General features: G+C 40.6%; 1 protein-coding gene across 14 annotated transcripts in view; it reads left to right on the forward strand.

The window, feature by feature from the left end:
* FRY (FRY microtubule binding protein) overlaps positions 1-24,038 on the forward strand; it is a 373,522-nt gene that overhangs the window by 265,731 nt on the left and 83,753 nt on the right. For all 14 annotated transcript variants that reach the window (XM_073341316.1, XM_073341418.1, XM_073341299.1 and 11 more), the window contains 6 exons: positions 2,804-2,972; positions 3,753-3,843; positions 7,425-7,507; positions 12,511-12,661; positions 13,691-13,794; positions 16,838-17,023. In XM_073341316.1, the coding sequence (XP_073197417.1) occupies positions 2,804-2,972; positions 3,753-3,843; positions 7,425-7,507; positions 12,511-12,661; positions 13,691-13,794; positions 16,838-17,023 (784 nt within the window). The remainder of the gene's footprint in view (positions 1-2,803; positions 2,973-3,752; positions 3,844-7,424; positions 7,508-12,510; positions 12,662-13,690; positions 13,795-16,837; positions 17,024-24,038) is intronic.

The following is a 24,038-nucleotide window of genomic DNA, read 5'->3' on the forward strand; positions in this document are numbered from 1 at the left end:
CTTCATTTAGGCTATCAAAATATGTCAGCTTATCACATGAATCTGTGCAATGCTTTGATAGTGCCCCAGTGTACCAAGATAAGAAATCATAGTTTACTGTGATAACTATAAAAGGTTTTTCATGCCATAAACACATGTTCCTTTAATCATTTATCTTACAGATAACTTATATACATTAATAACAAAGTAAAATAGATATGTAGATCTTATCCTAACAACTGTAGCAAAGGGAAAGAAACCACTTTCAGCATGGTGGTGGGTGTGTTAAAGACAGATGATAGGACATACTCCAAGTCAGTTTTGCATCAGAAATGTAAAAGAAACAATAAGACAGTTTTAGAGTAGCAAGCAGCTAAAAAGGCACCACATGCCATTAAACATTTACATTGTTCACAGCAAAAAGCAACATATGACTTTTGATATTAAAATGGAATTTCATAATCTAGCATTAGGAAGGACTAGCATATGTGGTACAGGTCCTAGAAATAGGGATATCAACATTCCTCCTGTTGTTCTACATGTGGTCTGAGAGCTGGGACATTTTTAATGTTAAAAAAAAAAAAGTTAAATGCTCTTAAAGCAGCAAGCTAGATTTGGGTGAGTGAGTTTGCTCCTAAAGAGAGAGGCAGTGAGGATGGTGGCAGCTAAGGAAGAGAAGTAAACCCCGGGAGGACAATTGCTTGTTAAAACCTGTAGCTACTCAGATTTGTTGTGTCCAAATTAGACCTGAAATGGCAATAGTATACCACTCACCCCTATCCTCGTTAGAAACAAGGAGAACACAATATGTTTACTGCAGAGAGCATAGATGAGTCATGCCTCCCCATACTGGGAGGGCGGGGGGGAGGCACAATCTAAAGGAAAGGACACGTGACCACCCCATGTGTCTCCTCTGCCCAGTGACTCTCCCCGCCATGTGTCCTGCCTTGTGCCCAGCGCTCTCCCTGCCACACCAGAGTTAACTGCAGGAGGTTGGGGTGCTCTGTCCTTCTCCTGCTGCGCTTCTCCCCTGCCCCACACAGCACACTGAGCTCTGCTCTCCCTGGCAGCCTGGCAAGGAGCGGTACGGAGCCGCTTCTCACGCAGCTGAAGCTGGCCACTCCAGGTTGCTGTTCTGTGCAGCACAGCAGCTGCCTGAGAGAGCCTGGCTGGGGAGATGGTGGCAGTGGGCTGCCCCCCACCTAGGCCCGGCTGCCAGGGACAGGAGCCACGCAAGCTGTAAATGTGCCAGGGGAAAGAGGGGACTGCGGTTCACTCAGCCCCTGTCCCCAGTCGCCGGGCTCAAGCGGGAGGTGACCTGCCACTGCCGCCACCTCCACAGCCAGGCTGTCTCTCAGGCAGCCACCATACTGCACAGAGCAGCAACCCAGAGTGGCTGGCATGAGAAGTGTCTAGTCCCCCACTTCCGCTCCCTGCCTGGGCCTGGCTGCCAGGGACAGAGGCCAAACATGCCAGGGGGAGGCTCAGTGGGAGAAGGACACAGCCCCTCTCCCCTCTCTCTCCCACCCCGGAAGGCCAAGCAGAAATCTCGGGGTGGGGGAGAGGCACTCGACCCTACATGCTCCTTCTATGCATCGTCTATGGCAGAGAGCAAAATAATTAGCAACTAAAAATAATACCAACAAATTATCCACAGCATTCAGGCTTGCAGAATCCAAAAGGCCACACTGCTGCAAGATTAACTATTTGTCTTTACCTTTCTCTGTTTTGGAATCAGTGTGCCTCTGGCCCTCACCAGCTGCTTCCTGCCTTCAGCCATATGTTCTGTCCCAATGGGCACAAGGCAATGCCTTTAATGCTTTACTGGCTGGCTTTTTAAAAGAGGCAAAGATTGCTTTAAGAGGGCTGGCTGGTCTTTTTTTATTTCTTTGTCTTTTAAGTGTTGTTTTCTTAGTGCATCCACATGAACTGCTCTGCTCTCCTGGTTTTAGAGGGTGCTGTGCAAGGTTTGTTAGGTAAGGTGTTGCCCATCTTTAATTGCAGTACAAATGATGATTGAAGAGCATTTGCTTTTTAGAAATTCCTACAATATCACTCACAGTGAAATACAACAAGCACATTTTTTCCAGTTACTTTAGCATAGTCTTTAAATGTGTACATTTTCTCTAAAGTTAAAAAAGAGAGTAAAATAAATAGAAAATAATAAATGTGAGAATTTTGCCATTCACTTCAGTAGGAGTAGGCTCAGTATGGTATGCATTATTGACTTTACTGTGATTGCTGGTTTACCTATGTAAATATGTATTTTCAAGACTTCTGAAAATACCTTTGACTCTCATGACACATGTAAATGGCTAGCTGGATCCTTGCCTACCGTTTGTGTGTACAATTACCTGACTTTCACACACAATTGCATGCATAAATGTATGCATGAACTTATGCGTGGACCCCTGCTTTTCTTTTTGGAACTTTGGCCCTATGAAGTATGGCAAGCTTCAGCTTGGAAGGTATTAATGTATTCAAAAGATAAACCCTGAATATGATTCACTAGTAATGCTAGTTACAGAGTTTTTAATTACATTCTGTATATTATGGCTTATGGGGGATAATAACCGAATAATTTTGAGCAACCAGATCAGAGATTTGTTTTTAAGAGAAAGTATGTTGAAATCAAAAGGGAGTTGTATTCATATTAATATGAGCAGGGTTAATTCAGTTACATTGTTCTGGTGTCTTTTTCAACAGTAATATATGCATTTTAGCCTTTTAGTTATTGCAAAGTAATATGTTTTTATTGTGTGAACTATTCTAGTTGTTTATCTATTTTGTGTGGATACTAATAAATGTCTTTTTTCTCCTTTAGATCAAAAAGGTTGCCATATATTTGTGTCGGAATAACACTATTCAAACAATGGAAGAGCTTCTTTTTGAACTGCAGCAGACCGATCCAGTAAACCCTATTGTCCAGCATTGTGATAATCCACCTTTTTACCGCTTTACTGCCAGCAACAAGCCCTCAGCTGTTGCTTCTGGTATGAGCTAAATATTATTATTTCAGCTATGACTTTATACCTGTTTTTTAGTCTCAGTCTCTTTGTTCAGTTCAGTTCTGGAATACAAATAAATAATAATGACACGTATAAGTCACAGCACCTACTAGCGTGGCTGCATGCTCTGCAAACCACATGCACTGAATGACGGGTTCATTTAGTTGTTCTCTCTCGTGCAGCCTACTATAGTGCTTCTCTAGAACTCAGCAGGATCTTGGTGAGACTGAGCTTGAGATCTGGTGTATGTCATAGGGTCATGTTCTCTTTGACCACCTTGTTCTGAAAGTTGCAGTAGACTTTCAAAACTAGGACTGCAACACAGTTAAGGTGCTAGCTTGTCAATAAATCGGTGCTGGGGAATGCCTGCTGTGATCATGGGATTGCTGGTCGCACACTGTTCTGTAATATTAATGATAGAAGAACCAATTCAAATAAATGATGAACTGCACCAAACCCTGACAGCATCTTTTTAAACTGGTAACGAACAGGGAACACAAATTTACAGGACATGCAAGATTCTGGGAACTCACTTTTTTTAGGATGTGAAACAAGACCCTAAAACACATGTACATGTTGCATGGATATGAATGTGTGTGTAGTATATGCATAATGACCAATTTTACTGTGGCCTTTGACATAAATCTAAAGTTAAAGTTTTTTATTGTCATTTTGGTATGAAAGAAAAGCAGCTCATGAAAAGACTATGTATATTTGTATGCGTATGGAATTTAATGGGTGTGCTTGTTGTCATCTCACATACAGGAACTACCTCTAGCAGTAATACTGTTGTAGCTGGCCAAGACAGTTTTCCTGATATAGAGGAGAGCAGGATGGTGAAGGAAACTGATGAAAGGTTTGTAATCTGTTTCTCCAAAATGTGCACATTTAAAAAAAAGATTTTAAGGGCCAGATTGACATCAGCTCATGTCAATCAACCAAGCTCCATTGACTTCAGTGGAGCCACACTGATGTAGACTGGCTGATGATCTGTCTGACCAGGAGCATTGTTTTTATCCCAGGAGGAATGTTTTTAAATAGTCATTCAGGAAAGCAGTAAAAGCGGGCTGCAGAATCTCCTGTTTCAAAAAGTTGATTAGTAACATAAGCCTAATATTGTAGGTACAGCCTAGGTATGTGTGACACCTAAATTGAGCAATTTGTGCTACCTAGCTCATGTTGTAGGAACCAACTGGACAAGAGAAAGAGAAGTGGGGGAATCTACTGAAAAAAAGAATTTTAAAATCTTTTAAAAATATTGGGTTTGATCCCATACTCTTTTAATCCATGAAGAGAGGATAAAAATCTGTGTGCAGATCAGTGTTCCTGACTGTGCAAAGAAGCTCAGTATCACTCTTCCTTTTTAGGATGAGGTGGCAGATATTGGAAGGACCATTTTCTACATCTGAAAAATATTCTGCCCAGCAATCCTGAGTCACTTAATATATTTCCAGCCTTCTGTATCTTTCATTTCTTAAAAAGAAAAGGAGTACTTGTGGCACCTTAGAGACTAACCAATTTATTAGAGCATAAGCTTTCGTGAGCTACAGCTCACTTCCAAGTTTTTGCGAATACAGACTAACACGGCTGTTACTCTGAAACCTTTCATTTCTTACTGTATGTATATAATCTTGATAAATTGGAAGACTGGGCTATAGACAACAAAATGAAATTCAGCAAAGACAAATGTAAGGTGCTACACTTAGAGAAGAAAAGCCAACTTCACAAATACAGAATGGGGGATAACTGGCTTGATAACAGCACTGCTGAGAAGGATCTGGGAGTTGTTGTAGAACACAGCATTGTGAAGCTGTTGTAAAAAAAGCAAATGCAATTTTAGGTTGCATTAACAGAGGCATAGAACGCAAGTCACAGGAGGTGATAGTACTGCTCAACTCGGCACTAGTTAGGCCTCAGCTGGAGTACTGTGTTCAATTTTGGTCATCAGTGTATAGAAAGGATGTAGAGAAACTGGAAAGGACTCAGAGGTGAGCAACAAAGATGATCATAGGGATGGAATGCAAGCCATACAAGCAAAGGCTGAAGGAACTGGGTATGTTTAGTTTGGAAAAGAGGAGATTGAGGGGGAATATGATAGCTGCCATAAAAAAGATGGAGAAAAGTTGTTGTCTCTTGCCACAAAGGGCAGGACAAGAGGCAATAGGTTCAAACTACAGCATAGTAGATTTAGATTAAATCTCAGAAAAAACTTCCTAACAGTAAGAACAGTAGGACAATGAAACAGACTGCCTAGGGAGGTTGTAGAAGCTCCTTCGCTGGAGGTTTTCAAAAGGAGACTGGATAGCCATCTGTCTTGGATGGTTTACACATCAACAAATCTTGCATCTTGGCAGGGGGCAAGACTAGATGCCCTTTGTAGTCCCTACTAACCCTATGATTAAAGCACCCATTAAAGCAGATTACAAAACAGTAGAGTCACAAGTTAAAGGGGCACACCATTTTCAGTACCACAGAAAAGTCTATTTTCTTTTTCTTACTAAATCCCTTTTCTCTTTAGACGGGAAATACGAATGAGCTGCAATAACGTCAGTGAAGGTCCCCATTGATGTTGAATTAGTTTATGGTTCTTGATGTCCACTAGCATCATTTCAAAGTCCCATTTTCCACTGGATCAGGGCTCAAATGAGCAAGAACAACCAGCTCAGAGATCTTCTCCTGTAGTTCCCCTCTTTATAACCACTTTGAACTATTTCTTTGTTAGGTCTTATAAATATAAGAGGTTGCCATTTTCTCAGCTCAATCTCTTAGTTTCTCTATAGAGTAAGGTTGGTTAGGCATTCAGATGTCATGCTGTGGAGCATGGTATAAAAACTTCATATAACAGAGAGTGTGCCAAAAACTGATAGAGGTCTCAGAGTAAGGAGCAAAAAGATGCTGTGTGTGAGCAAAAAGAAAATAAACCTCTTTGCCTTTGGGTGTCCTTCTTATTTTTCCGTACAAAAATGTTTATAGGTGTATTGTATTAAATTGGGTTTTTTTTAAATGGCGAAGCAAACAACTGATACAACATTTTTCATTATGTGCCCCAGTTGTAACCTGCCAGCAATTTCACAGTGTCCTGTCTCTCACAAAATGTAGATATGGCCAAACCAATTTTTCAGTAGTAGTGTGCTGTGATACTTTTGTATTCTTACGTCTGATTTTGTAAGCAAGTAGTTTTTAAGTGAGGTAGAACTTGGGAGTATGCAAGACAAATCAGACTCCTGAAAGGGATACAGTAGTCAGGAAAGGTTGAGAGCCACTGCTATATTTAAATGCACAGATGTAGAATTGTTCTTAGTGTTCTCTTTGTCATTTGTCTCTTTGTCTCTTGTAGTCATTTTTTTTAAATAATAAGGTGACCAGAGCAGATGTTGTGGATAACTTCGTCTCCAACAATCATTGTTCTTTAAATATGTTTATGATAAAAAAATTCTACAGTAAGTAATAGAAGTTTTGCCACCTGCTCTCATAATCACAGGCCTGTTTTGGAATAACTAAGTAGAAAATATTCTATAATGAAACTAAGTAGAAAATATTCTAGTTTTTGTGTTGAAGACACAATATCACATAAAAGGAAACCCTGAGTAATGTGTAAAATGCCATTTACTTGTCTAGAAATTTTTTTGATCTGGCACAATGTCATCATGCTGCACCATAGCTTTTCAAGGTGATGTTGCATTGTGTCTTGTCTTGTGATGTGATTTCTTTCTCTGACATCATAATACTGTATTGTTTTGATATCAATGTGTTTGGATGTTATATTGTGACAGTTATGTGTTTTTATTGTCAGCATCTGTTACATGGTTTTCAAAGTGACCGCTTTCTCTTATTTGCAGTCTGTCTAGCTATATTCTTACTGAGTTCAGATGAGGATAGAATTTGACATTGTGCATTTCTTCATATGTGTTTTCCCCTCAAAATATATCTTTTAGTACACTTTTCAGGGATTTTTTAAAGACTGCCACAATAATATGCTAAAACAACGAGGAGTCCTTGTGGCACCTTAAAGACTAACAAATTTATTTGGGCATAAGCTTTCTTGGGCTAAAACCCACTTCATCAGCTGCATGGAGTGAAAAATACAGTGAGCAGAATATATATTCTAGCACATGAAAAAATGGGAGTTGCCTTACCAAGTGGGGGGTCAGAGCTAATGAGCCAATTTTCCCTCCCTTGGTATTCACCCCTTCTTGTCAACTATTGAGAATACGCCACTTCTACCTTAATTGAATTGGCTCATTAGCACTGACCCCCACTTGGTAAGGCAACTCCCATCTTTTCAGAATTTTATTTAGGTTGCAAAGTCAAGTACTTAAAAGTAGGAAATACCATGCTTAAGGTGGTCCTTGAAAATTTGGTTGGAGTGAGCATTTACTACAGTGGTTTGCTTTGTCTAAATAAAGCATTTAATGAAGATTTTTCTTGTATTTCAAGGTTCAGTAATGTAATCAGAGCACACAGTCGACTAGATTCAAGGTACAGTAATAGCTCTGGCGGATCTTACGATGATGATAAAAGTAAGTGCTGACATTCCATTTTATGCAATTTCTTGGGTGTATTGGTGGGAAAGGAAATGTTTCTTGTGACTTGAAGAGAACACCTGATAAAGCTGTCTGTATAGTCTAGACACAGCATAGGAAGCTATCATTCCAGTGGCTTTCTGTGTCACCTTATTACCTTTAAACTGATCTTATAGATAATTCCTTTTGCTAGCTCAGGACTCAGTAGGCAGAGGCAGAGCTTCATTGGAATGGGGAAAGTGAGATACCATGCAAGCAGCAGCACTTGGGTGGGGGCATTTTCGCTTCGAAAATTATAACACTTCTAGGGGCACTATTGGGAACACACCAAGCATCAGGATTTACCACATCAGTGTAACAGAAGTAACCAGCACTCTCCCTTAGTACCTGGAGATGGGGAGCACCAAGACATCTCATGTCAGCAAATCATACCCCATCCCTTCCATTCCCCACTACCTGCAACTTAATTCTGGCTCCACACTTGTGTTGGGGGAAAAGTAAAAAGGGCTCGTTGTGTCTGTCACCCCCGCATACCTACTCTAAACTGACCATAAATTGGCCCTTGGTATTTATCTAGTAAAGAATATCAAGAAACACCTGGTATTTCAGTTATTTACTAAATTATGTTTGGCATTTGGGAAGTCTGGTAGTATGAATTCATTTTTGCAATGGTCTGTAAAGAGGCTGATACACTGATTTCATTTAAAGCCTAAACTGCATCTTAGAAAGGCCAGTCCTTTATACAGTCCCTTATTCCTGCCTGATAAAAAAACCACCAAGGTGAATCAATGATATGGCTCTGGTCATACAGTACTGTCTGGTTCAACATGAATAATAAATGTAATAATGTTTTATATCTTCTGTTTGTCCAAATGAAATTCTTTTGACTATATTTTTCATAATAAAAAATAGGAAACTTATCAAATGTAATGTAATAACCTATTTTGATTATTTTAAAATATACAAATAGTTCCTTTTGCATGATTGTGAACAAATAGAAAACCAGTAAATATTTATACAACATTAATTAATAAAATAAATATTCTGCAACATACTCAACCTACATTTTGCTGCAATTTTCCTTCCCTTGTGTGGCTTGCTAGTGCTGAATTCTTCAGCAAATTGACAGTTCTGCTGCAAAGGTTAATTAATGCAGCAGTGTTCATGTGATTTTAATGAACTATGTTCCAATACAGAACAACGTTAATACGTTGAAATGCTTTCTCTACAACACGGGCTTTGGGCAAAGTAGTTTCAGAGGAATAGCAGCTTGCCTGGGATTACATGATGAGTGAGTTGCAGAACCAGTAATCAAATCTAGGAGTCCTGACTCCCAGTCACTGATGTAACTCCCTCTCTTCCTAGTACTGTTCTGCTGGAGGTTGGGTGGCTCCTAGCAGTATGTCTTTGATTTACAGGCCATCACAAACCTCTCCCAAAGACTACACTGAATACAAACATAGGGGCTGGAGATGGGTTTGATTGTAGAGGTGGGTGGGTGAGCAAGAGAAGCACTGGGTGTGTGTATATGTGATTGCAGGTTTTGAACCTGGGTCTGTAAGTCTCCAGGCAGCGTGCAGACTACTGCCGTCATCCAGCAGCTCACTGGCACTCATGACAAAGGAGGCTATCAGAGCTCTAGCTCACGAAGCGCTCTGCCCATTAAGTTCCTGATAGGGGGAGACATGTGGCCCAACTGATTGTCTTGGCCACACTACTTAAACCAGAATGAGACACAGGAAGTTGTCTGAGTCACTAGGTGGATCCCTGGCTGGTTGCCTGCCACTTTGGACCTTGAGTCCTGAGCCCTTCCTACCTGCCTATTCCTGCCCTCCTTATCCCAGATTCTCCTCTGCTCCTGGTTTCTGCTTTCCTGTCTTGCTCCAGATCCCTGATCCTCTGCCCTATTCTTGACTCCAACTCTGGCTTGACTTTTGACTTTGACTCCAAATTGACCATTGGCTTGACTCTTGAATCCACCCACATGCCACTCCTTACAGCATGGGCCTGAGAGAAAGTCAAGAGATCTTTGTGGGCTGAGTGCTGATTGGAAAGAGGCTTGGAATTGTGAGCAAGAAACTACAAACTATTTTCTGAGTCCAACTTTACTGAGGAAAACAGGACTTTGTAGACAGTCTTCATAAATAAGTAGGATTTCATCAAAGATATACCTGATTCTAACATCAATTTGTCCTGCTAATGGAAATAATCCTCAAGGGGGTGGATGTTGGCTAAACCCTCAAACCAAAAAGGGGTATCCATACTGAGTTAAACATTTCTGTAACAATTGCTTCAAAAGGAACAGTTTAGGGAGACTTCAGAAAAGAGAGAAATACACCACCACTCCACAAACCCAAGATGGAATATAGTCACACTTCCATCCAACCCTCTGTTTGTCTTGTTAACAAAATAAAAAACCTTAGTTCAGATTCTTCATTCTCTTTTCCCTCCAGTTTTAGTGTCTGTCAACTTGAATTTTACCTAAGTAACTCATGAATTTAATCACACACCATCAGATACCAAAAACTTCATGTTGCTTTCCATGATTAGAAGGATGGATCAGAGATACAGTTACAGTAAACTAAGATGATAGTTATAGCATCATATAAAATCCCCAAAACATCTTGCTAGTTTTAAGTGGGGGAGAGGCAAATCAAAGTCTTAATTAAGAAAAGTGAGAGTCTCCATAGGTCTGTCTCCTCAAGTCATGTCTGTGACTGAAGATCCCTGTTTTTATCTGCAAGCTTTAAAACTACATAATTATTGGGACAAGGTTTCCTTCTGACAAATATCAAGATGTAAAGTATATGCTTTAAACCAGGGGTGGGCAAACTCCGGCCCATGTCAGGCCCATCAGACATTTTAATTTGGTCCTTGAGCTCCCATCAGGGAGCGGGATCAGGGGCTTGCCCCACGCCACATGGCTCCTGAAAGCAGTGTCATGTCCCCCTCTGGCTCCTACACATAAGGGCAACCAGGGGGCTCCGTACGCTGCCCCCACCCCAAGTGCTGGCTCTGCAGCTCCCATTGGCTAGGAGCAGGGGCAGCACCTCCAGACGGGGCAGCGTGCAGAGCTGCCTGGCCACATCTCTGTGTAGGAGCTGGAGGGAAGACATGCCGCTGCTTCCGGGAGCTGCTTGAAGTAAGCGCTGCACAGAGTCTGCACCCCGACGCTCTCCTGTGCCCCAGCCCCAGCCCTGATCCCCCTCCGAACCCCTCGGTCCCAGCCCGGAGCACCCTCCTGCACCCCAAACCCCTCATCCCCAGCCCGAACCCAGAGACCACACCCCTAGCCAGATCCCTCACCCCCATGAACCCCAACCCCCTGCCCCAGCCCAGAGCCCCCTCGCCCACATCCCTACCTGCTGCCCCAGCATGGAGCCCCCTCCCGCACCCTGAACCCTTCATTTCTGACCTCACCCTGGAACCTGCACCCCCAGGCCAGATCCCGTACCCCCTCCCACACCCCAACCCCCTGCCTCAGTCTGGAGACCCTTCCCATACTCTGAGCCCCTCTGCTCTACCCCCAGCCCGCAGCTCCCTCCTGCATCCCAAACCCCTCATCCCTGGCCCCACCCCAGAGCCCGCAGCTCTAGCCGGAGCCCTCACCCCCTCCCTCATCCCAAACCTCTGCCCCAGCCTGGGGCCACCTCCCACACCCTGAACTCCTCATTTCTGGCCCCATCCCAGAGCCCACACCCCCAGCCGGAGTCCTCACCCCCTCCCACACCCCAGTCCCCAATTTTGTGAGCATTCATGGCCCACCATACAATTTCCATACCCAGATGTAACCCTCAGGCCAAAAAGTTTGCCCACCCCTGCTTTAAACGGAGGTGCCTAGATACTCATTTAGAGTTTGAGTGTGACATTTAGCCACATCTCTAAGTAGATGGGCCAATCCTTCTTTCTGCTCTCCATCATGCAGGCCAAGTGGCACAAGTTCCTTTATGATGATGCAGCCTGCTCCCTTTAGCATGCCTAGCCAGCTGTGCAAGCTTATGTAGAGGGGTTCTTTGTCATGGTCTGCTCTCCTCCCCTTCCTGCCCCAGGTTGTATGCTTAAGGGCACATGCAGGGAGTAGTCTCTGTACCCCTCTGGGCACAGAGGCTGTGGGTTTTCTGGACCTTTGTGCAGGGATCTTAGGTGAGGGGGTGAAAGGCTTCTTGTGCTTCTTACATAAATATTCACCCAGGGGTCCCACACGCACTCTCCCAAGAACCAGGGACAATCTTGACTTTAATATAGATTTAATAGAATAGTTATTGTACTGTATATTAAATAGATTATTGAATAATAATAAATCATAGCTATATAGTGCTTTTCATGTGCAAAGCACTTGGCAAACATTAATAAATTATCACAAGTTCTTATAAGGCAAATAAGTGATATTTCTGTATATTTATAGATAAATATCTTGTTTTTTAATGTAACAACAGCTTCTCACTAAACCTAAACTAAATAGATATTTGAGAAGCTTAATAAATATTTAATCCCTATTGTAAAAATTGTATCACACTGAAGATATTTTTCACATTCCTTATTTCCTCCTCTTAATTCAGCAGATTTAATTTTTGGCTTCTTCATAGCATCACTCAGCAGGGCACCTGCTGATAGTTACAAGAATGTGTCACTGGTAGAGGGCCCTGTACAACAGATGCCTTGCCATGGCAGTTATGTTGGCTGAACTTTACTCTCATTTTTTAGGAGAGAGTCCATTGCTTGGTGATTTGTGATCTGGATCCTAAGCTACTAAAAAATGACACAAGGAATTCAGCTGCAGCCTATAAAATTCAGTGCTGCCTGCTTGGACTCTATGTTACATTTTCAGCATAGTGAAGGAGGAATTAAGCATCCTTCACTTGTTATTGCAAACTCATGTCCTCTCGCCAAATATTCTGAACTGAATTTAGCATGCACATTGTTTTAGATACTAGATAATAAAACTATTTGGTTTTTAAGTCATTACAGACTAAAGCATGTTTTAATATTTTACCATGCAGATGATTCTGTTTCTCCATATACTAGCTGGCTGTTGAATATTGTGGAGACCAAACAGCCACAACCCTTGCCAATGCCTTACAATGGAGGATGCTGGGCACCACTTGTTGACTACCTCCCAGAAACTGTCACGCCACGGGGACCCCTTCATAGGTGAGCAGTACTGAAATAAGTCTCCGCTAATTAGATAATTGGTCAAGCACTTAGGAAAAATCACTAATACATTTTACTGCTTCCCAACATTTCAGTGTTAAATCAAAAGGCCTTGCAATTCTAGTGCCTTGTTAAAACTGTACCTTGTTTACTTTGCATGTGATCATATATACTGGTAGGAATTTGATTAAAGCAACCATACCTGATTGACAGAAGCTGAACATTGTCATTCCCAAACCTAACAGACTGTTATTTGTAGCACTTTTTTGTGCTATTCTAATTTTGCTATACATATGCTAGAACTCCTCTTTTACATAATCTACATTGACATTAATAATATTATTTTCAATAATAATACTTAACAGCTAAGTACAGTGACTTTAAGTATTGTGATATCTTTTTGACATTAATAACATTCAAAAGGAAGCTTAATTTTGGAAAATGCTGAGGATTTTGTGACTTCTCCAGTATAGCTTTGTATCAATTCATTTTTCTTGCTATATGTTCCATGTACTATGATAATTTATGGCAAAAGCTGGTCAATAGCACTTCTGTGACTGTCTTCATAATTTATCATTTCTTTTATCATTATTAATGTTGTTTTTAGTATTGCTACTTCTTTAAATAATGGTTTGGGTGTAGAAACTCGGGACCTAGTAAACGTTAGCAGTGACTCGCAGAGCCAGCCAGTGTGCAGGCTTCCTGCCTCTGCCAGTGGGCCTCAGTTCACCTGTATCAAACCTGCTACATTCTAGTCCAGGGCTTCTTTTGAGTGCTGAATGGCGATCATGCTGAACTGTACCAAACTGTATGTTGGATTAGTAATGAAAACAAGACGGGAAACTAGGATAAGACCATCAAACTAGTTTCACTTGGGATCCAGGTCAGGGTTTGAATTTCATTCCCCAGAGCTGAAAGGCTAGTGCATTAACCCATGTCTTACCAATTCTCATGTGATTGCATAGCATATTACTGTTGTCCAGCTCCCAGAATAAGTTTTTCAACTGTTTTTGTGATTTCATTTATTAGGTGCAATATTGCTGTTATTTTCATGACTGAGATGGTAGTGGATCACAGTGTGAGAGAAGATTGGGCCCTTCACCTCCCTTTATTACTTCACGCTCTTTTCTTAGGTAAGACCAATACAACAGGAATTAAAACATGGGTATACTCCAATACCATTAGTCAAACTGAAGCTGTGGAGTTAGCTAATGTATTTTTTCTTTGCCTGCCCCTCCATAGCTATGTTTACAGCCATCATTTGTATTTTGTTACATCAGTTCTTGAAACTAAAATTGATCAGCTGGAATGCTGGAATGTTGTGGCTGCAGCATTCTTTATCACACCTCACAATACGCTGAATTTTTTGTGGCCTTTTTTCCCCCACTTTACTTTATTAGTTGATCATTTTGGGGTTCTCATAAGCAGAAATGTTTAGCATACTAGAGTAATTAGGAAGTGTATAGGCATTATCCAATTCATGTGGTTGATACATACTTTCTGTATGTCATTAGAATAGCAAGACATATGGAATGAACTCATAATAAGTAGTGGTCTCAGTCCAATTCTCAGTGGATCAATGTCCACATTCCAAAACCCATGACCATAATTGCAACTAATTTCCACCCTTATTGTCAGCACAGACAGCAAGGATTGAATGGCCATGGAGGCTGAGCTAGAGATTATAGCACATTTATAGAACAATGGGGGAAGTACATGGATCAAGAAAAGTACTTCTAGCTCCATTGTGGTCACTCTGGTACTTTTCACAAGCACTAACAGGCAGAAAAAATCCAGAAAGAGAAATCAGAGTTTCATTAGAGGTCTATCCAGATTTAAAAGGATATAATTCCTCTTTATAAAATGGATGTCATGGTAAAATTACCATTCATGCCACTTTCCTCTTCTCTCTCTCTCTGACTTTCATAGAATATTATATAAAATATCTATCTTTTGTATTATTCCCAAGCAATTTACAAAGACAGACTTAAAATGTTTTATAGGCAGCATCAAAATGTAGGCTTAAAAACAAAAATGGATTCAGCTTTTCAGACTCAGTTGGGAGCTGACTCCCCAAAAATAGTGAAAAGTGGCTGAAAGGAAAAAGACTCTGTAACATCAGTCTTGTGTGGACAAAACAAATAGCCAGCAACTGGTGAACTGATTGAACGGCTGACGAATTATAGTTGTAGCAGTTCTGAAAAACAGGTGGGCCTTTGTAGTTAGAAATGTATTAGTAATAAAACTCAATTTGAGTCAATGAGTCAATGAAGGGACTTGAGAATAAAAACAATATGCAGCAAGATGAAAGACTCTAGCCTTTTCATTTTGGTTGAGAGACAGTCAGTGTATACTAGTCATCACTGACCAATGCAAGTAGATATTTGCAGAAATAGATTTCTGATATTACAAATGCATTTATCAAAATTTCTTTACCTTTTTTGTCAGGTAATATCTTAACATTACAGTATTTCATAATGACTCACATTTAAATTAACATTAAAGCTTCCATTTTATTATGGTTTCCTTTCATTACATTTCTATAGATCCCCCTTGTGAGGGTGTAGGGAAGTAGTATTAAATGTGTTAGCCAGAGGTGTGAATGTGACTTGCACATGAAGAAGTCATGTCATGCTGAAATGTGAGAATGCACATGGGAAGGAGTGTATGAGGGATATGATTGAGAAAGAAACTAGAGATATTTTGGCAGTTAAACTGAGCATGTGCCTTTTCACATATTGGAAGAAATAGGAAAATAAAATTTAAGTGAAGGGACTCTACAGTAGAAACATAGGTAAAGGATAGGATGGTCTGTAATATTGATAATGAAGGGGTTAAAAAAATTTCTGTTAATTGAGTCCTTGAATAAGACGTTGGATTGACAGCACCAGTTACGGAAATCCTCTGTTTTTAACCGCACAGCGGCACTGTAAAACAGTCCAGGATTGATCTAGATGTTCTACCTCTGGGGTGAGAGGAAAGCTCCATTTCCATGCTCATTCAGTCCTTGGCCTCTCTCCTTAACTCTGAAGGTTACCAGGTGGTGCAAATTGTGGTGGTGGAGTAGAACTGTGCCCACCAATTCATTTCACATAGCTACCAAAGAGCTGTCAAATGGCAGTGGCTTTCAGGCACTACTAAACCAAGCAAGTTCACAGCAGCAATTTGCATCTATATCTCATTCCTGAATATTTTGAAGGGTGGATGGGTGGGTGGAGAAATTAATTCTTGGCAGCTGGAAAGAAAGGGAGGAAGGAAAGGAGAAAGGAAGAAAACAAAAGTAGTGGAGTAGAAAATAGAAGCAAGGATGGAGAGGCTGGCGGAGGGTCCTAGCATATTGGTAGGTGGATGAACCAGAGGATCACAAGGTTCTAAAAGGATGGTCCACAGGAGTCAAAAGAACTGCTGACTAACTGGCATACTAATAGCAGCTACAGTTTTGCAGTCCAGTCAAGAGCAGAGTGGCAAGTGTGCACCAGAGGCACATAACACGAAGGAGCAGTGTGGAGGTACTAAAGAAGCAGGCTCCCAGGGAAGAGGAGATTCAGACAAGGAAGGAGCTGAGGAGACAGCCAGCTCTATTATTCTGAGTTTGATCTCTCATGCCACCATCTCAGGTGTTGAACCAGAACTAAGATGATAAATGAAAAAAATGCTTTGTCATAGTGAAGCAATACATTTTATGCAAACTTGAATCATTTATGTTTATAGCTCATGATCCTTTCATCTCGATACCCTTAGTTCAAATCCAGCTCAGGCTGCTAGTGACCAAAAGCTACTGCACCCCTTCACAACATCTCAAAACCCACTACAGTTAGAACTAGTTGTCCACCTGGCAGTCTTACTAGGGAGTCTAAGAAATGAATGTACATGGACACTGGATTACCCTCTCATCTCTGGAGGTGGTCCCCCCATCTCAAGGTCTGGGCACTGCTACAGCTCATGATGTACTGTCTGAATAGATACAGAGAGGACTTTGTTCTGGTGCCTTTCTCAAGTTCTAAATTCACACAAATATTTAAAGAAAAAACTGTGGGAACTGTGTCCTGAAGTACTGTATCTTCTGTTTGTTCTGTACTGTTGCCATGAAGTGCCTTGGAATCTTTGCTATTTCTGGAATTTAAACTTGTTTATAATCACTTCATACTCAGTGATTGCTGGAACTCTTTCCTCCAGGTCTTGACCATTACCGCCCTGAGGTCTTTGAACACAGTAAAAAGCTACTGCTTCATCTTTTGATTGCATTGTCTTGCAACAGCCATTTTCAGGCCATTGCCTCTGTGCTTCTTCAGACCAGAGAGATGAATGAAACCAAGACTCTGACAGTCCAACCAGCCTATCTACCTGAATTCCTGTATACAGGTAATCAAGTACACTTGGAAGAGACACTACACTATATTTTAAAAGTTTAAAATATTGGAACATAGGGGTTTCTTTCCTGATATAGTGTTATATTTTTGATGTACTATAGGCTGAATGATCAAAGTGGGAAATCTGTACAGCAACCATTGATCTTAACTCCCTGTGAACTACTTTGGAAATGCACCACAGATTACTAAATGATGACTTACTATGAAAGTAGAAAAAGCCCCTTGCTATAAGGAAAAAATTATAATATAATTTTAGAAATGAATGTGCCAATTTTACATACCTGTAATTTTCTAAGGGCTTGTCTATACGGTTTGGCAATTTGCCCTATGTACATGTGATTTCTAAAGCATATTAGCATGCTGTGTATTAATTGGTCTGTGTAGATCCTGCTGGGGTGCACTAAAGGTTCCCCGGTGTGCTTTAACATAGTGCTGTTTGAAACAGTGCGCACAGTGCATTAAAGTGCACTAGGAAACCTTTTGTGTGCACCAGCTGGGTCTGTATGGACCTATTAATGTGCAAAAGGTTAGAAATCACCTCCTCATAATGTGCATTACCCCACTGTGTAGACAAGCCATAACACACTGAGACACAGAACTTGTTAGAAATGGAACTTTAACCTAAATAAATAATATATGGTTGTAGCACAAGAAAAGCAAAGGAATTAACATGGTTAGGAATGATATAGCCACCTCAAAGTTCCAATTAAACCTTTCCTTCTATTCAGTAGAGCTCCAATATGAAGTACTCCCTCCAACACCACCTATCTCTTACTGACCATGAACACACTTCCTCCCTTGGCTGAAATCCATTTCTGGTTTCAGCAGGTCTGTCAATCACTGATAGGCTGGCTGCTCTGCTAACTTTTTGCAAATTCAAGGACTTTTATGGGGTTGGGTGGGGGCAAAGCTTGATGAAAGTAGCTGGACAGATTTTAGACTGTTGTGACATGATACCAAATATAAGGAGCCAGTTGGGAGTTGTGGGAGTCATAGCACCTGTTTAGAATTGTGGAGATAAGATTGGGGTTCAGGAAGAAGGCTGAATACTGTCAAAGAAAAAAGAGAAAATTATGATTGTGGTAGAAGGAGGAAGGGAGAAGGAAAGAGGAATGATCTTGGCATAAGTGTCACTTCTGGCTCAAGTAAAATAGCAGAATGCATGTGAAGAGAGAGAATCTTGAAACTCTTAGATGGTAACAGAACCAAGAGCAATAAAGCAGCGCGTGTTTATAAACAATAAAGAGATGATAAATTGCTTTTTTCCTGGGACTACAGAACTAATGGGTGAAGAGAAGGCAGTAAATACAGTGTATTGAGGGGCGAATTATGCCTATGTGGCACAGCCCTGATTAAGGTCAGTCCAGAAGTGCATCACTACAGGAGTAGCTTGAATGCAGGGATTGTACCTCATAGATTCCCTGAGCTGTCCTTGAGTTTCTCACTGTACAGGTTTACATCGTCCTTTTGGAGGACAGCCTGATTCCTCCACAGTGTGTTTGGAGAGCAATCCTCTGGCCAGTTGAAGATGGAAATGGGTATTTTTTTTTGCCTAACTATTTGTACTTGCCAGAAGCATTGAGGAGTCCAAAAGGACCTCAAGGCTGGAAATCAACTTAACATTCTTAGGGCAGAAGTTCTCAATGTTATGGAAAAGGTATGTTCTTTACACGTCCCACTTCCTACCTCAGTGCTGCCTGAGCTCAGCTCTAGCCATCTGCATGTCATCCAGGTGCTGATTTCAACTAGTCATTAAGAAACCTGGGAGATAGTGCCATGTACATTTGATATAAACGAGATAGAGGGTGTTATCTGCATATTGCAAGTGCCTCAGTCTATGTTGTCTCAAAAGGTCTTCCAATGTCTTGATATAGACATTGAATAATGGGGAGGAGAGAACTGATGCCCTTTTGGACTCTGCAAGTGAGGGCTTGGGAAGTGGAGGAGCAGTCATACATATTGGTCCTGCTAATCTTTGACAAGAGATTAGAAGTGAGTTTACAATGAGATGTGGCAGAAGAAAGGCCAGTGCAGTTTTGGGTCATGTACACAAAGGCATCAAGTCACTGACAGGAAGATAAAAGTCTGTCTTCTGTATGGCTCTGGTAAGACCATATCTGGAATATCAAATTTAATTCTGGGCACCTTGTTACCAGAAAGATAGTAACAGATCTGGGGGCTAGTTCAAAGAATATCAGTCAGGAAGATGGAGAGATTGATTTATAATAAAAATATTAAAAGTGATAAATATTTATAACTTGGCCAAACAACAATAAAGCTGGGAGATCAGAATACATGTATTTGAAAGGTAAACAATGAGGATAGAGAAGTATTATTTAGGGTGGTGAAAGAGATAAAATTAAGAAAGAGAATCGTAAAGCTAAATAGCAAAAAACGTATTCAACGTGAGATGCAGTAGGCTGTGTAATAGTCTCCCATGGGAAATGGTAGAAACCTCCTTGTTTGGTACATTTAAAATTAGACTGGGCAGGAAACTAGAAAATTCATTTTGAGGAGCAGTCTTTCTTTGGGAATAGACTGGACTGAATCTTTCTTTGGGTACAGACATTAGCTTCCATAATTCTAGTCAGCAAGGATTGGTGAGAACATAAGAACGGCCATACTGGGTCAGGCCAAAGGTCCATCTAGCCCAGTATCCTGTTTTCCAACAGTGGTCAATGCCAGGTGCCCCAGAGGGAATGAACTGAACAGGTAATCATCAAGTGATCCATCCACTGTTACCCATTCCCAGCTTCTGGCGAACAGAGGCTAGGGACACCATCCCTGCCCATCCTGGCTAATAGCTATTCATGGACTATCCTCCATGAATGTATCTAGTTCTTTTTTGAACCCTGTTATAGCCTTGGCCTTCACAACATCCTCTGGCAAGGAGTTCCACAGATTGACTATGTGTTGTGTGAAAAAATACTTCCTTTTGTTTGTTTTAAACCTGCTACCTATTAATTTCATTTGGTGACCCCTAGTTCTTGTGTTATGAGAAGGAGTAAATAACACTGCCTTATTTACTTTCTCCACACCAGTCATGATTTTATAGACCTCAATCATACCCCCCATTAGTCGTCTCTTTTCCAAGTTGAAAAGTCCCAATCTTATTAATTTCTCCTCATATGACAGCCATTCCATACCCCTAATCATTTTTGTTGCCCTTTTCTGGATATTTTCCAAGTCCAATATATCTTTTTTGAGATGGGGCGACCATATCTGCACACAGTATTCAAGACGTGGGAGTACCATGGATTTATGTAGAGGCAATATGTTATTTTCTGTCTTATTAGCTATCCCTTTCTTAATGATTCCCAACATTCTGTTCGCTTTTTTGACTGCTGCTGCACATTGAGTGGATGTTTTCAGAGAACTATCCACAGTGACTCCAAGATCTCTTTCTTGAGTGTTAACAGCTAATTTAGACCCCATCATTTTATATGTATCATTGGGATTATGTTTTCCAATGTGAATTACTTTACATTTATCAACATGGAATTTCATCTGCCATTTTGTTGCCCAGTCACCCAGTTTTGAGAGATTCTGTTGTAGCTCTTCACAGTCTGCCTGGGACTTAACTATCTTGAGTAGTTTTGCATCATCTGCAAATTTTGCCACATCACTGTTTACCCCTTTTTCCAGATGATTTATGAATATGTTAAATAGGACTGGTCCCAGTACAGACCCATGGGGGACACCACTATTTACCTCTCTCCATTCTGAAAACTGACCATTTATTCCTGCCCTCTGTTTCCTATCTTTTAACCAGTTACTGATCCCTCAGAGGACCTTCCCTCTTACCCCATGACTGCTTACTTTTCTTAAGAGCCTTCGGTGAGGGACCTTGTCAAAGGCTTTCTGAAAATCTAAATACACTATATCCACTGGATCCCCCTTGTCCACATTCTTGTTGACCCCCTCAAAGAATTCTAGTAGATTGGTAAGGCATGGTTTCCCTTTCCAAAAACCTATTGACTATTCCCCAACAAATTATGTTCCTCTATGTGTCTGACAATTTTGTTCCTTACTATAGTTTCAGTTTGCCCGGTACTGAAGTCAGGCTTACCAGCCTATAATTGCTGGGGTCACCTCTGGAGCCCTTTTTAAAAATTGGTGTCACGTGAACTATCCTCCAGTCGTTTGATACAGATGCTGATTTAAATGATAGGTTATGGACGACAGTTAGTAGTCCTGCAATTTCACATTTGAGTTCCTTCAGAACTCTTGGGTGAATACCATCTGGTCCTGGTGACTTACGACTGTTTAGTTTATCAATTTGTTCCAAAACCTTCTCTAATGATGCCTCAATCCTGGACAGTTCCTCAGATTTGTCATCTAAAAAGAATGGCTCAGGTTGGGAATCTTCCTCGCATCCTCAACCATGAAGACCGATGCAAAGAATTAATTTAGTTTCTCTGCAATGGCCTTATAGTCTTTGAGTGCTCCTTTAGCATCTCGATCGTCCAGTGGCCCCACTGGTTGTTTAGCAGGCTTCCTGCTTCTGATGTACTTAAAATAAATTTTGCTATTACTTTTTTGAGTATTGGGTTAGCTGTTCTTCAAATTCTTTTTTGGCCTTCCTAATTATATTTCTACACTTCACTTGCCCGAGTTTATGCTCCTTTCTATTTTCCTTATTAGGATTTAACTTCCACTTTTTAAAGGATGCCTTTTTGCTTCTCACAGCTTCTTTTACTTTATTGTTTAGCCATGGTCACTCTTGTTTGGTTCTCTTACTATGTTTTTTAATGTGGGGGTATACATTTAAGTTGAACCTCTATTATAGTGTCTTTAAAAAGTTTCCATGCAGCTTTCAGGAATTTTACTTTTGGCGCTGTACCTTTTTAATTTCTGTTTAACTAACCTCCTCATTTTTGTGTAGTTCCCCTTTCTGAAATTAAATGCTACAGTGCTGGGCCTCTGTGGTGTTTTCCCCACCACAGGGATGTTAAATTTAATTATATTATGGTCACTGTTACCAAGCGGTCCAGCTATATTCACCTCTTGGATCTGATCCTGTGCTCCACTTTGGACTAAATCAAGAATTGCCTCTCCTCTTGTGGGTTCCAGGATTAGCTGCTCCGAGAAGCAGTCATTTAAGGTGTCAAGAAACTTTATCTCTGCATGCCTTCCTGAGGTGATATGCACCCAGCCAATATGGGAAAAGTTGAAATCCCCCATTATTATTGAGGGTTTTTTTTATTTTAATAGCCTCTCTAATCTCCCTGAGTATTTCACAGTCATTATCACCATCCTGGTCAGGTGGTCAGTAATATATCCCTACTGCCATATTCTTATTATTCAAGCATTGAATTACTATCCATAGAGATTCTGTGGTACTGTTTCGTTCATTTAAGATTTTTACTTCATTTAATTCTACGCTCTCTTTCACATATAGTGTAACTCCCCCACCAGCACGACCTGTTCTGTCCTTCCAATATATTTTGTACCCTGGTATTACTATGTCCTATTGATTATCCTCATTCCACCAAGTTTCTGTGATGCCTATTATATCAATATCCTCATTTAATATGAGGCACTCTAGTTTGCCCATCTTATTATTTAGACTTCTAGGATTGGTATTTAAGCACTTTAAAAACTTGTCGCTTTTTAGCTGTCTGCCATTACATGATGTCATTGAATGGGACTTTTTTTCTTTTGACTGTTTCTCATCAGATTCTACCTGTATTTTATCATCTTCCATCCTCTCCTCCTTATTAGGACATAGGGAATCTCCATTTATAGATCCTCCCCTAAGCGATGTCCAAACCACATGCTCCCCCACATCTGTCAGCTTTCCCCCGGACCTTAGTTTAAAAACTGCTCTGCGACCTTTTTAATTTTAAGTGCCAGCAGTTTGGTTTAGGTGGAACCCATCCTTCCTGTATAGGCTCCCCCTTTCCCAAAAGTTTCCCCAGCTCCTAATAAATCTAAACCCCTCCTCCCTACACCATCGTCTCATCCACGCATTGAGACCCTGCAGTTCTGCCTGTCTAACTGGCCCTGTGCATGGAACTGGAAGCATTTCAGAAAATGCTACCATGGAAAAGAGAAACAAAGCTCTGCAAGTTTTTGGACAAGTTTCAGGTACTTTGTCTCCATAATTTGGATACTTATCTGAACCTTTTGAAGTTTATGTATCACTAATCACTATAGGATTTTTTGCCTAAAATAAAAATAGACATGATGGGGAAAGGAGGCAGAAAATAATCTATTGAATGTGCAATGCAGCATAACAATTCAAAGGTCATGCTGCCCTCTGCCCTGGGCACACAGTCCATGGATTCTTATTCAGTATTCTGAAGGGAACAATCACACAGTTTAAAAAGGTCACGAACATGATCGTTTTTTAAAAAAGAGCAATAACATAGATTAAAATTCTCACTCAAAAATTTTTCTTATTAAAATTAAGGTTGTTTTTAACCCTACTTATGAAATTTGAATAATGCATAACTTCATGAGCAGTAGAAGCTTAAAGAAAATTACTTTAGAATTTTAATCTTTTGACCTTCAGTCAGTTGCTTTGGTGGATGGCCAGAACAAATGAAGATTGATGGCTTTCATTTTTTTATCAGAGACCTTTAGGAGAATGCTGATAGTAATGGTAAACAACATTTTTTGCTTAATTCAGGATTATTTATTCCACTTAAATGTTTCAGATATTTCATTGCAAAACTTTATCGTAATTCAGGACAAAAATATTAAGCCAAATGATTTATATGCCCATTATTTACCTTCAACAGCAGTGAAAAACATATTTCCTTCCCAAACTGTGTGAAAATCCTTCTTTCTGTTGTATGTTCACAAACTGTTAAACCTATACAATAAACTATTAAATTTAAATTACATTTTCATTTTCCCCTAAGACTCACATGGGTTTTCCCACCTTTGATATCCCATGTCAAGGCCTCTTTTGTGGCCAGGGTGAACTGAGTAGAACTCCCTTTTGAGTTAAAATGCTTTTTAATCAGCTAATGTTGAGGAGTTGCTGTTTGTATGAGGAA

The sequence above is a fragment of the Lepidochelys kempii genome, chromosome 1 (genome assembly GCF_965140265.1).
Source record: "Lepidochelys kempii isolate rLepKem1 chromosome 1, rLepKem1.hap2, whole genome shotgun sequence".
NCBI classification, from domain to species: domain Eukaryota; kingdom Metazoa; phylum Chordata; order Testudines; family Cheloniidae; genus Lepidochelys; species Lepidochelys kempii.